This window comes from Rhyacophila brunnea, unplaced genomic scaffold, assembly GCF_057557595.1.
Source record: "Rhyacophila brunnea isolate RB1 unplaced genomic scaffold, BYU_Rbru_1.0 scaffold_24, whole genome shotgun sequence".
NCBI lineage: Eukaryota > Metazoa > Arthropoda > Insecta > Trichoptera > Rhyacophilidae > Rhyacophila > Rhyacophila brunnea.
The window spans coordinates 9,757,559-9,783,602 of NW_028232904.1; the positions used below are offsets into that span (position 1 = coordinate 9,757,559).

At 35.4% G+C, this 26,044-nt stretch overlaps 1 protein-coding gene across 1 annotated transcript in view; it reads right to left on the reverse strand.

The window, feature by feature from the left end:
* Window positions 1-535: 535 nt before the first annotated feature.
* The window catches only part of LOC147069015 (phospholipase A1-like), a 31,174-nt gene continuing 5,665 nt past the window's right edge, over window positions 536-26,044 (reverse strand). Inside the window, exons 3-10 of the mRNA XM_085951237.1 lie at window positions 20,805-21,083; window positions 14,196-14,299; window positions 11,221-11,348; window positions 9,015-9,155; window positions 7,747-7,845; window positions 5,754-5,865; window positions 2,861-2,985; window positions 536-1,212 (exon numbers count right to left, since the gene is read on the reverse strand). Of these exons, the coding sequence (XP_085807363.1) occupies window positions 1,073-1,212; window positions 2,861-2,985; window positions 5,754-5,865; window positions 7,747-7,845; window positions 9,015-9,155; window positions 11,221-11,348; window positions 14,196-14,299; window positions 20,805-21,083 (1,128 nt within the window). The 3' untranslated portion in view covers window positions 536-1,072. The remainder of the gene's footprint in view (window positions 1,213-2,860; window positions 2,986-5,753; window positions 5,866-7,746; window positions 7,846-9,014; window positions 9,156-11,220; window positions 11,349-14,195; window positions 14,300-20,804; window positions 21,084-26,044) is intronic.

Below are 26,044 nucleotides of genomic sequence, written 5' to 3' on the forward strand. Positions count from 1 at the left end.
TAGTTAGTCGGGAAGTTAGTTAAAAATCGATTACATGATTTGTATTGGACAAACAACCACCGGACAAACAAGAATACGAGCTAATAAAAACGTTGTAAAATACTATAAAATGCTTAAAGTTACCTACTTAATTACATTAAACTTAATGACAATACGATTATCAATAAAATTATGAGGTACAAACTTACACTATAATATTCTAAATAAACTTCTGTAGGTCTATTCCAATTACGTAACAGGATAACACGCAATAACACCATTTATGTGACCGGAAACATTTATTTATTGCGGACAGGCTACCGCTTTCCATTCGGAGTTAAGCAATAACTAGCACTACCGTTGTAATTGGCTATTTTTTAGTGCCGCGGCCTAGCTATATAGACGGCCATGGTCGGCCCATATAAAAGATGGGTGGATATTTTACTTGATAGTCCTGCTAGATAGAGAAAACATAAGCTAGAGAGATATGCAGGGCTATTCTAACTAGTTACCACGGTAACACGTTTCCGTTATTTTTATTGATTTAAAATAACACGGGTATCATTCGTAGAAATTCCGTATACAAGGCGCTAAAATACAATAATTGGTAAAACAGTCAAATTGAAGATTCTAATCGGATGCATTTGGAATCAAGCAAGACGTGTTAGCTATGATGCTCGGCTGTATTTGACAGCTCGCGGTTTACGCGGTCATGTTCGTGTTAAAAATATCACGCCTTAACTGCCTGATTACGACATAATATCATATTATTTAGTATTTTTTTTATTGATTTTGGAGTTAGACACAGTAATACAGTCACGCCTGACAGTTGACTTCTCGGGAACTGCCTGAATACGACATAATATTATCATATTTAGCACTTTTTTATTTATTTTGGAGTAAAGTGATACTCTTTTAGAATAGCCCTGCTGATAGATAGGTAGATTTCAGATTCAGTCATGGACTATGAAATATCTATAGTGCTATACCTCCAAATAACTAGGCAATTAAGTATTCGATATAATCTCTTTTACACACTCCTACATGAAAAGTAATAATAGTATAGACATTTTAAGGAGTTATGTGGTTCATGTCATCCACTGAAGAATGAAAACCATCCTTTCTTGATGGTGGCTGGAGTGGTCGTGGCGAAGGCTGTCATGTTCTTCTCGTGCTCACTTTGTAAATCACTCAACAGGAAATCTCGCACTTCAACCTTCTTGGGTGTGGTCTCTGAAACACAAGAATAATGATTGTATATTGTAAAGTTGTCAAGAACTAAATATGCCGGGATGAACCAACATATAACGCACCCCCAGACCTACACTGACGTAAGTCTGAATTTGGTGTTATTAGTTATGAATGCAGTTTAATTACATTTATTTTTCTTTATCTCAGGAGAACACTGGCATATCTCTAAAAAAAATATTTGACGAGATATACCCCTAACTCCAGTGACGTCCCGTGGGGGTAGGGTAGGCAGATTGAGCGTCGCTTGGGGGCGGCAGTTACTTGAAGGGCGGCAAGTCGAGGAAAATCATTTGGAATATAATTAAAGAAATAGCTAAATATCTTGACTTAGTGACAACGAAAGTATCTTTCCATTAAAAAAATCAGCTCACTGGTTTTGTCGGGTTCGCGATATCTAGTTTACTTCCGTTGCCCTTCAACGTCCTTGGTGACCAGAAACGACATGATCAGATTTGCGAATAATAAAATTAGTCCGATATTTGGTTAGTAATGTATCCATACAACACATTTTTGAGATATTAAACTCATGAAAAAAGGATGATAAAAATAATGTATGAATAAATGAGAAAATTTTATCTAGGGACGTCACTGCCTAACTCCAGTGTTATTTTAAATAAACTGAGTCAAATATCGAGAAGAACACTCCAGTAACTCTGATACTCTTAAATGAATGCCACTAGAAAGATATATTTTTTTCCAATTCTACAAAAAAATAGACATTGTAAAGCCATTAGACATTAAATCAAGTACCATAAATATGGTTCAAAAAGTTTGTTTCAGCTCTCCTGGAAAATGGCTGATTTTGACTTACGTCAGTGTAGGTCTGGGGGTGCGATAATAATTGAATTAGACATGCTCGCTTTTCACTCTTCTGAAGTGCGTAGGTATTTCTGTTGACATTTTTACCTGCTCTCATGAGATATTCTAATCATGGCATCCTGAATAAAATGAATTCATATGCGCCCGTCAATTACCCAGGTCACTAGGTGGACGTAGATATGACTCCTTACGGATTATAACTGTTTCCTCGTGGCAGGATTATCAGGCACCTCATTGAGGAATGCGCTACCAATAAATGCGCTCCCTAGAGACATAAACATTTTCACTGCTTTTTTCTTCTCTCTTCTGGTAATATTGTTTTATGTACCTAGTACTTTATAAAAAAAACATGTCCTAAAAGTCTTCACCTAAGCGTCTTATATGTATTTGTTGAATAATCGTGACTTTAGCTGTCACGCGCGGGAACTACAATTACAAAAAACATTACAATTAATTTACAGTTCTAAAACCAACATAAATACTTAATAAAACTTGAATAACATGCATTTTAAACATAATTAAAAAAATGTGAACAAATTGATGCAGGTACTTAATAAAGTTCTAGTCGGTTATGTGGAATACAGCGGCAAACACATTTTGAAAATACCCTATATACTGAATTATTTGTTAGTTTGGGTTAGTTTAGTTTAGGTTAGGTTAAGTTTGGTTAGGTTAACCTAACAAATAATCCAGTATATCGGTGTTTTTCAAAATGTGTTTGCCGCTGTATTCCACATAACCGACTTGCACCCTTAATAATTTGTAATTAATCGAAGTACATACAATTTAGAGCTTAAACATATTGGCTCACCACAGTAAGGCTCCTTCGATGTGGTGACCACGTAAAACGGTCCTCTGGCGGGGTAGTGGTCAGCCCGGATGCCCATCTCGGCACAAGACGTGTTCGAACACGCTTCGTTGATACTGGCATTCACTCTGTAAAAAAAAATTATCATTAGAGTTAGTGTTGCCAACCGTACTATAATTATAGTATTTGTACTATAATTTTCGTCAGTGTACTATGTACGATATAAAACAGGTATAGTACGCCCAAAATACTATAATTTTGAGAAATCGGAAAACAAGTTGCCAATATAAGAAAAACAACGCCAAAATAATCCGTGAGAAGCAAAAAAATAAATAATCCAAAAAAAAGTCGCTGCTTTGTTTGGGAGCTATTAAATATTTTAAATATATGGTTGAATCGGAGGGTCCGCTTCGGGATGTGAGGTCCATGATAGAATCCATTTGTCAATGAACGACGATGAATTTAGATTGACTACTATTGAAATTGATTGTGCTAATAAACAAGCACATTCGTCAAAAATTAATGCAATATAAAGTAGTAAAACCTTGTTTATTTTTTTTATTTTTTTATTCGTAAGTAGGTATTGTTGACCTTTTAAAAAGGTGTCTGTATTATTTAATGAAATAAGGTGGGGGGAGGCGCCTAGATTAGATTTTTTTAAAGGGAGGCGTAGTAGCATAAAGTTTTGAAACCACTGACTTAACATTTGAATTTTGTCTAAAAAAACGAGACGGTAATTACCCTTCATGGATATTTTGTCTATAAAAAACAAGACGTTAATTAGGTACTCCACGTTTAATTTTTTGAAAATGCAGAAAATTATTGGTCACTCAACGCGTACTATATTTTTGGCCGAAATACTATAATTTTGAAGGCACTGTACTATAATTCCACTTTCAAAATATGGCAACACTGATTAGAGTAGACTCTACAGCCAAGAGCAGTCCATGGCATATGGAAGATCAGAATTCAGGCTATATAGTCCTCCAAGTCAATTATAGCCTCGGATTTCCAAATCGGTATTGTAATGGCAAATGGTTATAAATTTTTCGAATAAAAATTAATCCCCTGCTCCATTGAAACCGAGTCATATGATTTACAGTAAAGTTCGCAGACAGGATTCGATGGATTTCAAACATGTACTCACTGAGTAGGTACTACGTATTATAATCTGACATTAAAAGGCAATCTTTCGGATCGAAAAAACCTGTAATTTGTTTAAACTGTTGTATTTATTAATCTGTTAATTTACATATTAGAAAATGATAGATTTTGCAATTATTATTTGATTTTGAATTTCTAAAATTCCTAAAAGAAAATGCAAAACAATATGCGTTGATATGTAAATCTACAATCATGTAAATAACATAAAATATTCAAAATCAAACAATTATTGGAATACTTTACTACCTAACAATGACAACACTATAAAAGCTCGACTTATTTACTCGTTCGTTTATCGTCCGTTGGCCAGTTTAGTAGAGCATAATGTACAAATCGGAAAATTTATAAATAATTGTTCTCGTATTTTTGGCTCGTCAATAATTTGTTCATGATATTACTAAGAATATTGTATTCTTTGATCAAACAAAAGCATTTGAAAATGCAATTTGTTTAACACTGTAAAAGAATGTTTCATTAAATCTTGAAAAAAAATAGTAATAGTAAAATCCTTCGGCGTGATTTAAAAAAAAATGTGACAATACTAATAATTATGTATTATTAAACATAATAAATGTGACTTTTGCCTGAACGGTGACGAAATAATGTTTACTTTATAATAATTATTGACCTTAGAATAAGGTAGTATTTTTTTGAAATACGCCATTTCTATTGGCATTTTCCAATGGTTAAACTACAACATACGGCCGTAGCCATAAATTGACAAACGATAAATGAAGTAGGGAGTAAGATCATGTTAACCCGCGTGTTTGAACATGTACCGTTTTTTAAAAAATATATTTTTTTTGGGTTAGGTATCGGTTCGGTTCAAACACGCGTGTTAACATGATCTTACTCCCTACTTTATTTATCGTTTGTCAATTTATGGCTACGGCCGTATGTTGTAGTTTAGCCATTGGAAAATGCCAATAGAAATGGCGTATTTCAAAAAAATACTACCTTATTCTAAGGTCAATAATTATTATAAAGCAAACATTATTTTGTAAGATGTTTATCACATTTGAATGGTCAAAGACATAGCTTATAATCAGTATCTTTAGAATTACCTTCAAATGTGTTAATCGTTTCCATTTTTGAATAATAAAATGCCTAATTCTTTCTAAAAATTTGGGATCAAAAAGATTATACAATATACTTTTTTTATCGTAAATATGTCACTATAATTATAATGTTAACATTAATTTTACTAATGGTTTTGTAAATGCGTTTAAAAATTAATAAATCTAAAAAATCTTAACACCACTGCACAAGGACGTACTGAAATATGACTATATTCTAAAACATTAGATCGACAGGTTTAAAAGAATACTAATTTATGTAATAAAAATACTTTATGCAGTCATCAAATGGTTTAAATAAATTATATAAATATATTATCTACAACGTTTAAGGAATGTCCAGGGTTATGCTCTCAAAATACCATAAAAGCTCCATTTCGACCTACGCTGAGCATGTGGGCTGTTAAAGAAACCTTGATAGTAAATGCGAGTTATCCATAAAGGCATCTAGGAAAAAAAACCGCTAATTAATAAGCACATTTCTTCCCGAAAATATACGGGTTTAATGTGTTTATTGTTTATCGTTGCTTTTGCGGGATATGCTAAGATCACCCCTGTTGTATCGCCTTGTCTCGTCTTAGCGCCTCTGACTTCCTTTTGTATTCTACCCAAATTATTTTACATCACAATATAATATGTATTATAGATTTTATTACCCGGTGTATGAAATATTCCAGAGGTGCCCAACCAGTGAGCAATTGTGAGGTTTTAAACTTTCAGTAAATAACAAGTAAGCACGGCCATGGTTGCAGATCGCTCGCATCAACTCTGGAAAAAATATTATAAGTAAATATTTATTACAATATATATATAAAAGCTAAAACTAAAGCAGAAACAACTATTCGTGGCTGCGACTTGTGGCAGCCAAACAATAAGGCATGCATTTAATATAATGTTTACATAGAATCCTCTGTGGAAATAATAGTCGGGGGCCATATTATGTTATCCTGAAGAAATTGAACGGCTAACTGAAATACATTTCTTATGCACTCTACAATCATAGAAAAAAAGAGTATTTTGCTTGAAATCGTGACAGATAGCCTGTGTGCCATCTTTAATTTAATATGGCGGAAAAGCATCTACAAAATTGTCAAGGAACACTTTGAAATAAATAAATTTTATCTGCTAAGGCAGGGTCAGAGAACTGGGACAAATTACCCCAAGTGAGGTAAACAATACAATCTTCGGGATAATAAAGACTAAATAAACAATATATAAATTCACATACTGTCAGTTAGAGTGTAAATCCTCCAAACTGCGAAAAAGATTTTATTTTGGCACGTAATTATAGTTGATTACATACACGATATTTAAAACAAAATCAATATAAAAAAGTTCTAAATTTAATAACGTTTTTTTTTTAATTTAGATTAGATGAAGACGACGTCAAACGTCGACTACAGGTGGTAAAAGTAACTCGACTCCTCATGCTGAAGATCGATGAGGTAGGCCAGAGTTTGAACCATGATTCCCTACGTGATGATGGCTTTCGGCGAGTTCTTCTGTTGGGAAACTCGGGGAGTCTCGCGGGTAGATGGAAGACGCAGGCTCAGACCTGGTGAAAATTGATTGCTCGTTGTTTCTTACATTCAAGAAAGCTTTCAGCAAAGCTATTCTATACACAATATCGGTGGCTATCGACGGTAGTTTATGATATTTATGCATTGAGGTGCTTAACTGTTACAATAAGTTAACTGTCTAAACTGTCAAAAAGTGCTAAGTATGTTTTAACAGCCCCTCTCTTGGCACTGTTAACTTTTAGAGCGAGATAGATAGTCTTAACAGTTTAGTTTAGACGGTTAACTTATTGAAACAATTAAGCACCTCAATACATACATATGAAAAAGCTTAGAGTAATGATATGAGTGGGACTATTTTTCGGCAAAATGAAGCCGTGTTTCTAGCGCATAACGCACAGTAGGTAGATCAACGTTTATTTTATTATTATCAACTTAACTATGAAACTTTATAACATCGTGTTGCTTCTCAGTACGACTACCAAATTTAAACAAAACATAGTTAACCATATTATGTTCTATGAAAATAACTAAAAATAATTACCACTAACTTTATATTTAATACAAAAACAATAAACTTCAGCAACGCTTGCTCGCATTTTTTAAATTAATGCATGTAATTAGCCCAATTCTTTCCGGCGACGTTTTCAAATTTCTTAAAATTCAGCCGTAGAAATTCTATCTCACTCTACCGTATAGAGCAGAGATATAAGCGTGCTGAATGCTTACTCACTCGCACTTATAGTTCGTTTTTGTTCAGGCCTTGATGAAAAAGTGACAATATAAATTATCACTTTAACCGACGATAGCCGCTTTGTGCATGGATCAGACCCACTGAAGATGTTCCCAGGGAATTTTTACTTTACCGCGGCGTATGTCTATGTCAGAAACTTTACGTTTTACTTTGACATTTTGTGACAAAATTGATTTCAGTTCATCGGCCTGCGATGCACTAATTTATACTATCTATAAAAGGGATCCCACGTCCCTTTACTAAGGGTGTGGTAAAAAAAGACAATCAGTTTATCTTGGGACCCCTTCGTTGTCATTCCTAGTCAATGATAATTATAATATGGTTATATAGTATAGGAGAAATTAAAAGAAACAGTAAATTATTTATTTAGTCCCATACTTGCTTTTGAAATTGGGATGTAACTGTTTAAAAACGACGCCTTTCCAGTATGACACCCAGGTTGTTTCATGCCTCCATTTGGATAGAAATCTTGATGACCTGCAATATTAAAATGTTTTAATAATAATTAGTGACAGGTACTTTAGACAACAACAAAAAATATTATATTAATTATCGTAACTATGACAACCTCGAGTTGTTATTATTTTTATATTTGTATAGTTATTACTCCTGGCGTCCACAGAGCGATGTTTTACTATGAAATCTATATTTTTTTGCAGACAGATGTCAGTATACAAACAGAAACATAATAATAATAATTCGTGAGGTTTCTGCCAAAAGTTGGTAAGTCGATAGTTTAGGTATTCAGAGTTAACAACGGACTATGTGTCTATATAGATATAAACATGTATGTTAGAAAAAAATCAAGCTCATCCGATACAAAATAGATTTATAGAACATGCAGCTTATGCCTGATTTTAGAGGGCATGTCAAACTTCAAATTGCAATTACTCCATAACACGATCTCAAGACTTACCGACTTTTAGCAGTGATATAGTACTTAATACCTACTCGAAATAAAAATTCATGCCCGGTCATAGATAACAGACGTACCTAATAATTCACAAGATTTGAAAATGTTCAACATTCGTTATATTGTTTGTATTTTGGCTAGGTATCGTTAGTAAAATCCTTCAAAAGCGTTATGGTACCTAATATAATCCACCATGTGGATCATGGCCCCCACATCCTGAAGCGGGCCCCAGGCTAGGATGTTTGGCGGGCCCCCTACCTATCGCTAATGGTAAAGGCAGTGTGACGCGCTGCAGTAGCGTTTTCCAAATGGAGTAGGTATGCGGTAAAAGTGTATTTTTAGTGTTTTTTTGTATTTTTAATATATTATGATATATCCATTTGAATTATGGAGTTGTCGAGTAACGGCACACGGTTAAAAATTGTATCTTACAACCAAAAATATTTAATTATCAGTATCATTGAAGTAAAATAGCGTCACAGGCGACTTTTTCTTAGTTTGTGATTTGTGATTTGCGTTTATCTCACTTATCTGGTCGACTTGTCACGCTGGGCCCTTTCTGAGCCCGGGCACTCAGGCTAGAGTCCTGTCAGAACCCCCCCCCCTTGTGGGGGCCATGATGTGGATGCTCATTTTCTATGTAATTAGATAGTAGGTATACTATTATAATTATAGATGGAGGGTGGCCAGCGGAGGGTTTCCTTAGTATTACTAGATAATATATTGGACTCACCACAAGTGGTAGGAACTCCAAAGCCCAGCTTGGAGATCTCCCTTCCATTCGTGTGTATAATGTCTACAAAGTCTGCATCAGACTTGTCCAGTAGCATATTTAAATCAGTTGTCACAAAACATGGCTGGGCTGGATCCAATCCTGGAAAATATGATTGAATAATAATTATTATGTATTTAGGCAGGGCTCGAAATTGACCGGAGCGCCGTTCCGTTTCATGAAGTCCACAAAATTATCGCTCCGTCTCGTAGAAAAAATAATGTATGTCATATAACAATAAATCTAACACACTTTTTTATAAAATTAGATGTAACAGTATTGATATTTTCAGAAAATTGTTGGGCGCTCCGGTTCGTAAAATTTTCCATTTCGAGCGCTTGTATTAGGTACATACAGGCGCACATACAAGATGTTCGGTCGGAACTCCGTTCTCCCTGTCCAGAAACGGAAGAAAATACAAATTATTAAAGTAATTGGCATATAAGTTGTTCTGCTTAATGGGTTGACCCCACTCCTTGTAGCATTTAACAAAACGCAAGGCTTATTGTGGCACTCATAAATAAAATTGGCATAACTATCTAGTGGCGAAGGGTGGAGGTAGGCTGTTAAGATACTACTTACATAGCGCACACTAAACTTTGCCAGTCATACGTATCGGTTTTCATTGAAATAAAACTACAATTTATTATTTACAGATGGTGTTGGTTAGTTTTTAAAATTTAATTAATCCAGGCCTAAACCAACCCATAATAGATAATAGTCAAAAAATGCTTATCTCTCTATAAAATATATAAAATTATGCAATTAAATCATACATAGCTTTAGATATTTTATAGATAGATTACATTTTGTTATCTATTATACTTTGGTTTAGGCAGGGCTTAATGAATTTTAAAAAATTAACCAATAATATGTGTATTATGTATTCATAATCCAACGAAAACAAAAGTATGAATGAAAAAGCACAAGAAATATGCACAATTTTGTCATTCATACCTATCGCCCAAATTATTCCAAAACTGTTATGGTTTGGTTTAGGCAGCGTTTAATTGATTTTCTTTTAAATTAACCAACACCATCTGTAAATAATTGTAGTCTTAGAGTTCAATAAAAACAAATACGTATGACTGATAAAGTTTAATGTGTACTATTTATGGTGTTTCTTAACAGCCTACCTCCACCCTTTGCTACTGCTATCTGGTGCATACAATCAATGACATTAATATGGACGAAGCATCTAGAAAATAAAATGACACTCACTTTGTGTCGGGTCTGCCGGATGGCGAAATTCATATTTTAATATCGGTATCCTGCGCTCAAATGAACATTCTGCTTGCAAGCGGTCTGGCGACACCGCTGGGTCTGCCCATACAAAATTTCTGACTGTCAGGTTTCGACTCCACCGTTATTATTGTGTTACAAAATGCCAATGTGCCTAGTTAAAAATTGTAAAAACACTCCAAGAAAGATGGGATATCACTTTTCATGTGTTAGTATTATTTATTATTTATAAAATGCCATTTTAAGATAATGTTTATTCAATGCAATTAAATGACAGAAACCATTGGACAGTCGCCTGTGATGCGCTGGGCTCACTTGCGTCTAATCTCCGTGAAGTCGTAAGTAACCGAGAATCTGTTTCTAACGCAATGAGTCATGACACTAATACGCCATTACAATAAAGGTTATGTTACTATAAATTCTCGAAGCTTGTATCGCATAATGGAAATGGATACGTCATATGGTCACGTGACATCTACCTATACATCTGTGAATGACTTTCATGCACAATTTCTCGTGCGCGCCGGTATGAAGTGAGTTGTCCATTTAATATGTCATTGCATACAATGTTTGCTTTAGTATTCTGATGCGGCTTATGACTGTTGTATGCCGTGCGCATTCAATAGCCACTTGTGGATGCGATAACTTACAATAACACGTAAGTGAATACCTGTAGGTCAAGTGTTTATCGACTAACTCAAAGTATGGAGTGTTTGGGTATGTTTTTTGTGTTGCCTAGTTTTAAATAAATACGAATTCGGTCATCGTCGCCGATTCTTCCTCACCTTGCAGCAATGCTATAAAAGCAGTATGTTAAAAACTGACATAAAACTTTTTATTGGATAGACAGATGACGTGACTCTCTACTTGGCTCAGATACTGAAGCGTGACAGGATAACGTGAAGAAGAAGTATTTTCGCCTTACCAGTGATTCTTCTAACACCTCCCAGCAGCATAGCAGCAAACGAGCAAATGTGAGCTCCAAGACTATGCCCCACAAAATGGAAGTCTTTCGTCTGAGCATTGGTTGCATTCATTAGCTGCCGTAGAAATCTGTCAAACATAATATAATAATAGAAACCGTATAAATAAAATCGATCGCAGTCAATGATTTGAGTTACCCCATGTCCACCCGCCATGTATATGCAGCCGCGGTTTGTGCACGGCCGCCTTCCATGACGTTATAAACGTGTCAGAATGAAAATATTTTAGTGCCACACTTCTGTGTCCCGAAGCGATGCTACACGGGACTGATGTAGCAACCATGCAACTTAGTGCTCAAAGAAAGAGTTTTAGAAAATAAAAAGAATCTTGACTTGCTCTACTAGCATTTATCTTTAATGACATGAAGTGTCTTTTGTACCCGTCTGCCGAAAAAGAGGAGTCAGGAGTTGAAAGCGATGAATCAATGGAGGGATCGGAGTTATTCTGTCCTCCATATGACGCAGCAAATTTTTCAAAAGCCTCAAAGTTTGCCTTGGTTGATATCAAGTCGGCGTGGACAATCGGGCCCGTGTGTGGACGGACCCTGGCAAACAGCTCCGCTGGTCGGATCCCATCAACAGGCAGTCCCAGATGACGTGTTTAATGTCTTGATGGTCGTGCCCGCATATGCATTCCTGCCCATGTCCTATCAAACGAAAACTATGCAGCTTGGCTGCGAAGTCTCCATGGCCGGTCAGGAACTGGCTTACCCAGTGTGTTGGTCTTAGTCATTAAAGTTAAGCGCCCTCCACCGAAACCCGCCCCGCACCACACTCGGTCTTAATCGAGCGTATCGCGGGACCCTACAATTGGTGATGTGAAGCATCTGAAATAATAGGACTAGGAGTGTCCTGGGAGAAGATGTCCAAGACTTCATAATTTGTCAGTGAAAATTGAGCCTTTCTCTCTACATCTTTCTTTCAGCCAGTCAGTTCCTATTACGGGATGTCCAATTGGTGGATAAGTGGACAGTAACCTCAGAGCTTCTAATATAAGTTATAAAGGATCTAAAGTGTGTACCAGTAGCGGAGGGACCAGTAGCGGAGGGAGATCCGACATAAATAGTGCACATTAAACTGTGTTAGTCATATGTACCTATTTGTTTTATTGAACTTAGACTACAATTTACAGATGGTGTTGGTTAGTTTTTTTTTTAATTAATTATACCCTGCCTAAACCAAACCATAAAAGTTTTGGTATATTTTGGGCGATACGACAAAATTATGCACACTTTTCATCCATACTTACATGAATACCTACATATTATTACTTACATTGTTGGTTAATTTTTTTTTAATTCATCAAGCCCTGTCTAAACCAAACTATAATAGATAAAAATATTCTATCTATAAAATATTAAAAATTATATATGATTTAATGGCATAATTTAAGATATTTTATAGATAGATGAATATTTTTGACTATTATCTATTATGGCTTGGTTACCGCAGGGTTTAATTAATTTAAAAAAAAATAGCCAACAAACACCAGCTATAAATTGTAGTCTTAGTTCAATGTCAACAAATACGTATGACTTACAAAAAATAGTATGCACTGTTTATGGCGGACCTAACAGCCTACCTCCATCCTTCGCCACTGTAGCATGGCGATCTTACTAGCTGGTATTTTGCGAATTAACTGTACACTATATCATTTATTTTGTAATGACGTGATTTTTATTGTTTATTATTGTTTCAATAATCTTAACACGTTTCTGCCATAAGATTGCATCATACATAGGTATCGGAGTTATTATGGCAAAAACATGTTATCTACAGTTTTTTGCATTGAAATTGTAAAACAATGTATTTTTAAGGCAAATAAACATTTAAAAAATATTAAGTACATTTGCTTTTTTCATTCCTTAAGAGCATACTTCAGTGAAACGGCAAATAATTTTCAACTATGGGTGCGACGAAATTTTGGACTCGCGGGCAATCGGAGAGCGAAAGTCGAGCTGTGAACACGTCAATTTGTTTCGTGATGGCGACGGGGGTATTAATTCTTAAATCGTGTAAAGATGACTAAAAAATGTTACCCATTCACTTGAAAAAGAAAACATGTCAATGAATATAATATTATTATGGTTACTAATAGAACAATAAACAGAACATTAAATGGACGCATGTTGGATTTATATGACAAATTATATTTCGTTCGGCACGCGTCATTTGCACAATCTGCGCATCGCCTAGCCACGATCTTTTTAGACCATGCCTCAACTGAGGTATATAGCCTTAATCACAACCCGCATCATATATAAATAGGTATTTGAATTGTGAAGGAGTATCACTCACATTGATTTTGGTTTGAGTTGAAAGGTTTACATTTATTTGGAATTTAGATAATATGGTAAGAGACACTGAACAGTGGTGCGTGTCGACTACGTTAATAGTAAGGCCTAAAGACAACTATTTCATAATGCATTTCCGTTTGCGTCGTTGTCTATGGTATATCAATGACCATAGGCAACAGCATGACAGTTCTAGGCAGGGAACTCAGAAATAATGGAAACTGAAATACATAACGGGTAAGGCGTTAGCAGGTAACCGACTCGAGTAAGGAAGAATCCGTGTTAAACTTACACACGTGTCAAGAATACGTTTTACGTCGAATACTAAAAACTGTTCTCGACTTATGCATTTACGCTCATTTAATGTTGGTGTATTACACACACTATTGCACGTGCATAATGCGTGATTCATTTTCGTAGGACACTCACACATTCAAAAGCCTGCTTCAAAAAGCGGCGTATTGAATATAGCCTATTGGTATTCTATTTATTATCTGTTCTGTGGTTGTAGGGTTATATTATATAACATGTAGAGGTTTTATACATAGCTTATACATAAAACCTCTACATGGTATAAGTGAATAAAATATAAGGTTTAAATTTGGGATCTTCAAATATCTTACGCTGCTAAGTCAGCTCCAACTGTCCTGGTGTTGGCAACCGCTCTCCAGTATTTCCAAGTGTTTCCGCCCTTACTCCAGTCAACCGTGATAACGTTCACATCATCCTAAAACACACAAGAATATTATTGTATCACTCAATATTCTCAATAATATTATATTCATTATACCTACTTATCTGTAGCGTTTAGTTTCAAACGATTGTTAATTTTCTATAAGATAACGAAACAAGTATATACTTATGACCGTAGACAACGCTATTATTCTTCAAACGTCTGTCAACTGTCAATATTTCAACAGATCTGACGCGTATTAATTGAACGTGTGACAACCGTTTGAACCGTAATTTTTCACATTTATTTCAAATTCAAATTCTAGTTGGATGATGTTCCCTGAGTTTCGAATCAGAACTGAACCGAAAACTGGAAAACCGTTATTTTTGTCAGAACGAAAACTGAACAGGGAATAAAAATCGGTTTTTTTGTTCAGTACATGTTCAAACACGCGTGTGAACCTGCTCTTACTCCCTACTTCACTTGCCGTATAGTTGTCGTAACGCATCTCGACATAATTATTCTCATAATTATTTATAATATTTTATTTAAAAAAAAATATGGATACGGCCGTGAGGTGCAGCATAACTATTGTTTCCGGAGCGTGGCACTGGGCTATCATACAAGTACTTACCATAAAATGTTTTAAATTATGGTAGAAAATAAATCTTTAATACACTCAGAACCGAAAACCGTTAAAAACGAAAACCGGAACCGAACCGATATATATTTCGTTATTTGAACCGAAATGAAAACCGAAACAACATTGACCGTGTTGGCTAGCCCTGCCAAACCAAACCATAATCGATCAAAAATATTCTTCTATCTATAAAATATTGAAAAGTATGTATGATTTAATTGTATAATTTTAGATATTATATATATATACGAATGTTTTTTGACTATTATCTATTATGGCTTAGTTAACGCAGGGTTTAATTGAATTTAAAAAACCAAACAACACTATCTGCAATTTGTAGTTTTTTTCTTCAATGAAAACAAATACGTATGACTGACAATGTTTCGTGTGCACTATTTATGTTGGATCTTAACTGCCTACCTCTCAATGGCGAAGAGTGGAGGTAGACTGTTAGTATTATACATAAATAGTGCATATTAAACTTTGTTAAGCTTAACGTATTTGTTTTCATTGAACTAAGGCCCGTTTCAGACGGGACACCGGTGTCGCGCTCGATATAATATAGGAGGCAATTGTATTCGAATAAAGAGGCCTTTATGAACGCCCTAGAGCTAATGAGTCAACGCATAATTTCGCGTCATAAATTAGAACATAAAACTGGCTGCGGTAATAAAAACTAGTGTATCGGCGGCTTGAGAATGTAGCGGCCGACGGAAAAGTGTACCGGACACGCGTTGGCTCATTAGCTCAGCGGCGTTCATAAACATAATACACATGCCCCTTTATTCGAATACAAAGGCCTCCTAATTATATACGAGCACGACACCGGTGTCGCGCTCGTATATAATAAGGAGGCATTTGTATTTGAATAAAAGGGTCTTTGTATTATTTTTATGAACGCCCCGAGCTAATGAGTCAAAGCGTGTCCGGTACAGTTTTCCGTCGGCCGCTACATTCTCAAGCCACCGATACACATGTTTTTATGACCGCAGCCAGTTTTATGTTCTAATTTATATCACGAAATTATGCGTTGACTCATTAGCGCTGGGCGTTCATAAACATAATACAAAAGCCGCCTTATTATAATATACGAGCGCGACACCGGTGTCCCGTCTGAAACGGGGATAAGACTACAATGGGTAGATAGTGTTTGTTGGTTCTTAAAATTCAATTACTCAGCCATTATAGATAATGGTCAAAAAATATTCGTGTATCTATAAAATATGTAAAATTATGCCATTAAAACATACCTAATTTTAGATATTTAATAGATAAACGAAAATTTATTATCGATTGTGGTTTGATTTAGGCAGAGCTTAATGAATTTAACTAACCAACACCATCTGTAATACCTATGTATATATAATTAAATAAAAACAAATAATTATTAGTATGATTGAAAAAGTGTACAATATTTTTGTCGAATCGTCCATATCATACTTAAACTAGTACCAATTGTTTGCTTTAGATACGATTTAATTGAATTTAAATAACTAACCAACACCATCTGTAACTTTTATTATTAAGGCGGCTCTCGTGGTGCAGTGGGTAAGGCGCTTGCCTTCCACCCGAGAGTTCTGGGTTCGATTCCCGGTCATGACAAAAACATTTATATGTTTTTCTCATAGCCTGGGTGTTTGTGATTGTTACAACAACCACATTGTACGAAAAAGCAACGACATGGTTATTAATAATTAATATAAAGAGCAATTAATTATCTGTTAACCACATAACTTTTAATGGTTATATATTTAACGAGCCCAGTATAATAATATTTTTTTTCATTATTCTGCTAATTAATTTAGAAAAATAATTACTAAATAACACAATCGTTGTTGGTCTATCATCCAACACAGCAAAATAGTGTGATAATTATAACGTAATGATAGACTAATTAGTTGTATTATTAACTTAACCACATAATTTTATGATAGTGGGAAAGTTATTTGACCAAGAACTGTATGTGTTGGAACTGGAATATTATAGTTTTTAAAAATTTTAATGTTATCAATTATTATTGTATGTATCTTCTAATAAAAAATTAATATTTGTGTGTTTGTGTGTTTGTTTGTTCGTATTGAATGCGCAGCCATACGGTTCATCCGATTGCGATAAAACTTTGTAAACTTATTGCTTGCACTTGCGCGAAGAGTATAGGCTATACTAATATATAAAAATGAATCTCTATCTGTCTGTATGTCTGTCTGTCTGTGTGTCTGTCCCGTATGTGTTCCTATACTATTCATCCGATTGCGATGACATTTTGGTAAGTGGTTGTATGCACACCCATGAAGGTTTCTGAATTAGAAAAATCATCATCTTCTTCTTCTTCTTCATTCTATCTTCTTTTATTCGTATGGTTCCTATACCATTCATCCGATTGCAATGAAACCTTCGTCAGTTGTTGTGTTAACACCCGCAAAGGTTTCTAAAGTAGTACAACCATCTTCTTCTTCTACTTCTTCATTCTATCTTCTTTTATTCGTATGGTCCCTATACCATTCATCTGATTGCAATGAAACCTTCGTCAGTTGTTGTGGTAACACCCGGAATGGTTTTTGAATTAGTACAACCATCTTCTTCTTCTTCTTCTTCTTCTTCTTCTTCTTCTTCTATTCTATATTCTTCTATTCGTATGCGTTCCTATTCCATTCATCCGATTGCAATAAAATTTTCGTCAGTAATTGTGCCAACATCCGCGAAGGTTTCTGAATTAGTACAACCATCTTCTTCTTCTTCTTCTTCATTCTATTTTCTTTTATTCGTATGGTCCCTATACCATTCATCCGATTGCGATGAAACCTTCGTCAGTTGTTGTGGTAACACCCGCAATGGGTTTTAAATTAGTACAACTATCTTTTTCTTCTTCTTCTTCTTCTTCTTCTATTCTGTATTCTTCTATTCGTATGCGTTTCTATTCCATTCATCCGATTGCAATGAAAATTTGATCAAGTGTTCTGTTCACGCCCGCAAAGGTTTCTGAATTGATACAACCATTTTATTCTTCTTTTTCTTCTATTCTATCTTCTTCTATTCGTATGCATTCTTATACCATTCATCCAATTGCGATGAAATTTTGACCAGTTGTTGTGCGCAAGCACGCAAAGGTTTCTGAATTAGTACAACCATCTTCTTCTTCTTCTATTCGTATGCGTTCCTATACCATTCATCCGATTGCAATGAAACTTTGGTGAGTTGTCGTGCGCACGCCTGCGAAGGTTTCTGAATTAGTACAACCATCATCTTCTTCTTCTATTCGAATGCGTACCTACACCATTCATCCGATTGCAATAAGCCTTTGGTGAGTTGTCGTACGCATGCCCACGAAGATTTCAGAATTAGAAAATCATCTTCTACTTCTATTCGTATGCGTTCCTATACCATTCATCCGATTGCAATGACATTTTCATCAAGTGTTGTGCCTTTGCACGCAAAGGTTTCTGAATTAGTACAACCATCTTATTCTTCTTCTATTCGTATGCGTTTTTATACCATTAATCCGATTGCAACGAAACTTTGGTGAGTTGTCATGCGCATACCCACACAGATTTCTGAATTAGAAATCATCTTCTTCTACTATTCGTATGCGTTCCTATACCATTCATCCGATTGCGATGAAACTTTTGTCAGTTGTTGTGCGCACACCTGCGAAGGTTTCTAAATTATTATTATATAAAATACAAAGTTTGTTGCTTGTTTGTTCCATCCAATTTTGATTTTTTTTTAAATACATATTAATAACATTAATAACGTTTTCATATTTTGGATTCGATTTTAATTTAGTGTTTTTATGTTTGACCTTTACTCCTATTAGAATTATTTTCAAATTGCCATATTGTATTACACAGATATTTTAATATTAAAAAAATAATTACCTCTTATTATTTTTCAAATGTCTAAGATAAATATAACCACGAAGCGACCCTGTGCGAAGCCGGGTACTTCAGCTAGTATTTGATAAAATTGTTCGCAGAGTAAAGCTAGGCTAAAGTGCTTTTGGCCGCCTGAATAATGTCTTCATAAGTGACTTTCCACTGTGCCTAAAGCGCAAATTGTTCAACCAGTGTGTGCTTCCCGTAATCATATATGCGTGTGAAACATGGACTCTACGTAAAAGAGAGATCCAGAAACTTAGAGTAGCACAACGTGGTATGGAGAGGTGCATGCTGGGCATAACGCGAAAGGACAAAGAGAGGAATGAGTGGATAAGGAAGCAGACAAGGGTTTTCGATGCGATCTGATAGGTTGAGCAAGTGGCTGACATCCATTTCTCGTAAAAACAAAATCTGTTAATATAAACCTCCACCCTGTGGAGGCCCATATGATTTTATTAGGATCGGACACGGTCGAAAGAAAAAGAAGAAAAACCTCAAATGGAAATGGGCTGGACACATAGCTCGAAGATGCATTCGTTGGATAAATTGAGTCTTCCAGTGGTATCCAAGAGGTACAAAACGTCCGCAAAGTTGTCCTAGAAGCCTATGGATCGATGAAATGATAAAGTTCTGCGAAAGTACGTGGCAACGCAACGCACAGGACCAAGAAAAGTGGAAGCAGCTTAAAGAGGCCTTCATCCAGCAGTGGATAGATTCATGATGATGATGATTATAACTACTTATCTAGCCGAGATGGTCAAATTATTTTTTTATAAGACGGAGCGATAATTTTGGGGATTTCATTAACCGGAAGAGCGCCCCAGTCCATTTCGAGCCCTGGTTATACTGCAGTGGTCTCGTTATCATGTCAGGTAAGAAAATACAACAATTCTAGGTGTGCACATAGGAAAATAGTGTGGGATATACAATATTTTCCATACAACCATATACAGTCGAACTTGGTTATTACGAGAAAGATGGGACCGACTGAATTGACTCGTTATAATCATTTATCGTTATATCGTTATATAACATTTTTCGCGCCACGTTCTACTTAAGCATACAACATAAAAAATCTGAAAACCATCGTAAAAATCCCCGAAACAAGCATGGCATTCATAAACTACAAAAGAAGTTGTTTATTGTAATGAAGTGTTGAGCCGCCTGCGCTGATAGGTACCTACTGACTTCACAAAACTTGGATTTTTTACATGCAATTTCAACCATATGCGTGGATACTTTTTCAGTGTTGTCGGCGAAAACACCAATTAGGTACATAGACACTCAACTAGTGTCATAAACCTAATCCAATCCCGGCGACATCGGTCTAGTTAACTGCCCGGTCGGAATGTATTGCTTAGGGTCGAAAATGTTGTTTTTAAACGATCGACACATTAACAGTTTTGCTCGGTATACCCGAGAAGTAGCTCATAATAAAAGTGAATAAATGTATGGAGAAAATCATAAACTAAAAATTGAATACGTGTATTCAATCTAAGTACCAAAAAGTAATATTGCCTGTAGATGATACAAAATACCGAGTCATTGCAGTAAAATTTCATGAAGCAGACCTTTTGAAAAATGTGGTTTTACAGTGTGAAGCAATCACGGCAGCTTCTATAATTTTAGGTATTAGGAAGTCGCAAGTGTCAACACACCATCGTCAGCCATTTTATATTGAATGAAGTTGACCACTGTAGTGCTATTTACACAATTATAAATAAAACAGGCCAACGGACTTACAACGTAAACAGGTTTAAATATTTTGCTGTATTTTTTTGACTTGCTTGAGGCACTTAGACCATAGCTGAAGTTATTGGCGTTAGTATGTAGAACATTTTTCTATAAAAATGTCAGTTTTTTTGTTTTTGGTACTTAGAGCCTTAATTAAAACACGTATTCAAATGTTAACGAATGTTTCCTCATTACATCTGAGATGTCGTTATTTCCGTGATCGTAATAACCAAGTTTGACTGTAGTATCATAATATAGTATCCATACAACCACAAGTAATGTACTCGTAACTTGTATAAAAGGTACTAACCCACGCCAAAAACGCATTGGTCATATTCACAACCCACGATGCCTGGCTGTAGCTGAGAAACCCGTGCACGATCACAATAGTAGGCTTTTTGGCATCATAGTAAGTCCACTCCAGTCCGAACTGGTCTCCATCCATAACCTGGACCCTTGTCTTGAGAATCCTGTTGTAGAAGAAGTAGTCAGGTTGGATCTCGTACGAGTGCTGAGGTTTCAAGTTGAAGATCCAACTCAGCTTCGTTGTGATGCCGCCGAGGCCGAAGCAGTCGGCTGACTGAGTGAACTATGAAAAAAATAGAACGACGTAATATATTATTATTATTTATTTATTTAACATAATCTCTATATATATAAAAATCTCGTGTCACGATGTTTGTGGTCGAACTCCTCCGAAATGGCTCGACCGATTTTTATGATTTTTTTTTTATGTATATTTGTTAGGTATGAGAATAGGTCAACAAGTATATTTCATACCGCTAGGTGATTAGGGTATCTCTATCCAGAAAAATTTTCTTTTATTTTTTTGACAATTTTTTTTGTATTTTTTTTATTATTTGGCATAAAAACACCTATAACCTCAAATTTTCACTTTCCTACCCCCATCCTCCCATTTTTTAATCGCGATTTTATTATTTTTGTATGAACAAATTAAACCGTCGTTCGTATTTCAAACAGAACGAAATTATTTATGTGGTTGAATGACAGATGGCACTACGTCCGAGAAGAATTCAAGAGAAGCGTCACGTCATTTTGACATTTAATTCGGCAAATCACAACGCAGTGCGTGCAAAATTTTGTACGATTTATTTTAATTTATCTATTTTTATGTGCGTGTATTACAGTGCACAATGCCAGCAAGACGCAAAGGGGGGCATTTGGGCCGTCGAACGAATAAAGCAACAAACATGCGAAATAGTAGAGTACAAAGAACAGACGAACAAATCCAACAAGATAACAAAAACGTGCGTGTAAGAACCATTGAACGGCTTGCTCATCGGCACGGTTCCAGATTCAAACCTGTTCCTGAAGTCCATTCGCACATTCAATTCATGCTTCCAAATGACTTCGTTCGGAGCAACAGAAATAGTTCACAATACTGCGGCAAATGGTCAACAATTCCATTCTACGTTCAAAATCAAAGGCCAAGTATACCACAAAGTAGGCTCATTGCTGCCAATGCCAAACGAACCACATACATTTTTCATACATTTTTACAAATCTACTTCATGGGCTCGGCAGTGAGGACATCAATCATGTGGATGCACGTTGCGGCTACAATAGCCTCAATTCGCCTAATGCCAGGCGCATCGTCGGCGAACTGGACGCCCTGTTGAATGAGCACAATGAATTATTGAAATTCTTCAAAGCACACATGCACGAATTGCAAAGTGACAATCACGCTATTGTCATCAATCCTGAGAAAACACCAGCTGGAGAGCACGTGCGTCGATTCAATGCGCCTGTTGTTGACGACATTGCTGGAATCATGGTTGGCGACCGCACATCGACGCGAGAAATCGTGATTCGAAGAAGAAACAATAATCTGGAATTCATCGCTGACACACACCGTTCATACGACGCTCTCCAATATCCGCTAATTTTCTGGAAGGGACAAGACGGATATTGCATAAACATTAAACAACGAGATCCTGTCACAGGTAATTCATTCATTATGAACATCATTACTCATTTTGAATTGAGAAAATGAATGGTTGATGTTTTTTTGTTTTTATCGGCGGTCATCGTCTACAGCGCTCTATTCCTCTTTCTGTCATATATCCCATCCCCACACACTTACGATATATTCGTTATTTTTTATTTAACAACCAAAATATTCACTAGAAATAATTTATATGGCAGAACAACGTTTGCCGGGTTAGCTAGTATTATAATATAATTCTGAAAGAAAAATAAAAATATTAGAAATAATTACAAGATAAAAAGAACTTTTTATATGCAACGTTTTTAAATTTTCTGTTGAATCATATAAACTTGACTTGACTAGCTTAAACGATCAAAAAAAAAATGTACTTGATAGAAATACTGAATAATGAAATGTCATTTCACATTGATTTCTATAGTAACGCACTATTTATAATAATTTAGTTGTTAGGACCCCCTAGCAACCAATATTGGTATTAAAATAACTTTTCATACAAAACAGAATTAACTGAAAATGAATTCAATTCTATTTAAATATGGCTAAACGTATTCAAAAATGCATTGGCATCGTGTTCTGATATACTTATTCTAAAAGTTTCAAATGTCCTAGCTAGTCGGGAAGTTAGTTAAAAATCGATTGCAAGATGTGTACCGGACAAATAAGAATACGACCTAGTAGACGTTGTAAAATAATATTGAACCGAGTGGGATTTGAACCTCATGCCATTTACTGTCCAGTGAGTGCTTTTATCTATCTATCAGTGACGAAGTGTAGATTTAGGCTGTGGAGATCCGACATAAATAGTGCAAACTAAACATTGTCAGCCATACTCATTTGTTTCATTGAACTTAAAATACAAATTGCAGACAGTATTGATGGCCGTCCATATATGACGTCATTCTCTATGGAGTGAGAGGGGGTCTGATATAATGACGTGATGATTTATGACGAAGGGGGGAGAGTGGGTTATAGAAAATGTGACGTCACAAAGTAAACAAATAATAAAAAATATGTAAGTATATCGTAATATAGACGGTTATATGTAAGTTGTACGTATGCAGTTCATCGTGGGACACTTATTAGTGCGCCGCAGTACGTGAAACATGAGTTCGTATAACATTTTATCAAATGACGAGTTCTTCGTTGAACATTTCACCGTGGAATACATTTATACGTATCTTACAAAATGCGGCGATAGTTTGGAAACAGTACTGTTCCAATTAGATTAACCCTAACCTAACCTAGTAAAGACATCTCATAAAATTTGCGACATATTGTAGCATATGTACAAATATACTCCACGGTGAAATGTTCAACGAAGAACTCGTCATTTGATTAAATGTTACACGAACTCATGTTTCACGTACTGCGGCGCACGAATAAGTGTCCTGCGGTGAACTGTTTACGTACAAATTTCCGGATACGAATATAGACAGGGTGGTAAAGGGTTATGTGACAAAATCTGACGATGGAAGAGAAGGGGGGGATCGTGAATGGATGGCCCTTGGTTGATTTTTTAAATTAAATTCTTAAACCTTGCCTAAATCAATCCCCAACTATAATAATAATTTTGCTAACACGATTACATACATTCGGAATAATATTATATAATATCGTGTACATTGTTTTACAAGAAAACGCAACATTTTTGTAATAATATTAAAAAGATACTTTTTCTATCGATATGACGGCCCTAATTGTGACCTTAGGCATAAAGACCACTAAAGCAGACTTGCGGGGCGCTCGCGTATATTCTATGTGAATCATCGAAAATACAACGTAATCAAATACGCCAGCGCACACTGGATTTGACGACGCATTGTGCCCGCCTGCCCCATGATTCATCGTTTTTTGGCTTCTCAGCGATACGAATTAACGAAAATACAACGCAGTCCATTCATTGAACACGGCAAGCAAAATCACGCTCCTGGAAGCGTCATCGATAGACAGGCGAGAAGCCATTATTTAATAATAGTGAACTCTTTGTTTAGTTATTGCGTGTCCGATATTTGTGAATATTAATTACAAGCCCCGAGAAATTGAATAATATTTTTATTGCTTTGTTATGAGAGACGCTGATAATTATAATTATTTTGTGCTCCTTGAGCCCCTTATTACATAGGTGAAGGGTAATGCGCGGGTGGGAGGGGGCCTACTTCGTAGAGAGCGCACCGAGCGCCGCGTTGGTGGGCTTTATGCATTATACGTATATTTTTTTTTTTTTTGCAATAGTTGAAAAAATATCAATATCATGTAGTTATGATGAACTTCGGTAATAATTATTATCATTCAAGGGTAAAACATTGTAATATCGTTATCTGTGTAATATCTTTTATTTATAAAGTTGATGGTCAACTAATTCAATGGTGATTTTGAAAATTCAAGGTATCCATACTCAGTTTGATGACTTTTGACAGCAGATACTAAAATTTTTAATACAGGTAGACTCGAAGTAAAAATCGCGAATGTTTTTAAATCTTAAACGTTCCAAATATAAATAATTACAAGATAAAAAGAACTTTTTATATGCAACGTTTTAAAATTTTCTGTTGAATCATATAAACTTGACTTGACTAGCTTAAACGATCAAAAAAAATGTACTTGATAGAAATACTGAATAAATATAGAATACTGAAATGTTATTTTGACATTTCATATTGATTTCCATAGTAACGCACGTATATATTATAATTTAGTTGTTAGGACCCCAGACCTCTTGCAACCAATAATAGTGTTTTACTTTTTACGGATTTCTTCCGAAATAACTTTTCATACAAAACAGAATTAACTGAAAATGAATTCAATTCTGCTTAAAGATTGCTAAAAGTATTAAAAGAATGCATTGGCATCGTGTTCTATAGTTATGCATATTCTAAAAGTTTCAAATGTCTAGCTAGTCGGGAAGTTAGTTAAAAATCGATTGCAAGATTTGTACTGGATAAACAACTACCGGACAAATAGGAATACTACTTAATAAAAACGTTGTAAAATCTCCCACTAGGCACCAATTTCAAAGTTAGAGATTATTTCAATTTAAATTCATTTATCATTCGGTCGTTACACTGCTGGAGGAAAACCTCCCCTAGCGTGTCCAATCTTGATAATTTATTGATCAATGATCTTGGTGGTATGGAGGACGTCAGTGGCGAAGGATGGAGGTAGGCTGTTAAAATCCGACATAAATAGTGCATACATAACATCATTGGTGAATACTAAACTTTGTCAGTCATATGTATTTGTTTTCATTTAACTAAGACTACAATGTGAATAAAGTATTTGTTAGTTTTTTAAATTCATTTAAACCTTGACCAATCCAATTTCAATTTAAATTCATTTAGTATTCGGTCATTCCACTGCTGGACGAAAGCCTCCCCTGGCGTGTCCAATCTTGTTGATTCATTGATCAATGATCTTGGTGTTATGGAGGACATCAGTGGCAAAGGATGGAGGTAGGCTGTTAAAATCCGACATCAATAGTGCATACATAACATCATTGGTGAATACTAAACTTTGTCAGTCATACGTATTTGTTTTCATTTACCTAATACCACAATGCGTAAAAAGTATTTGTTAGTTTTTAA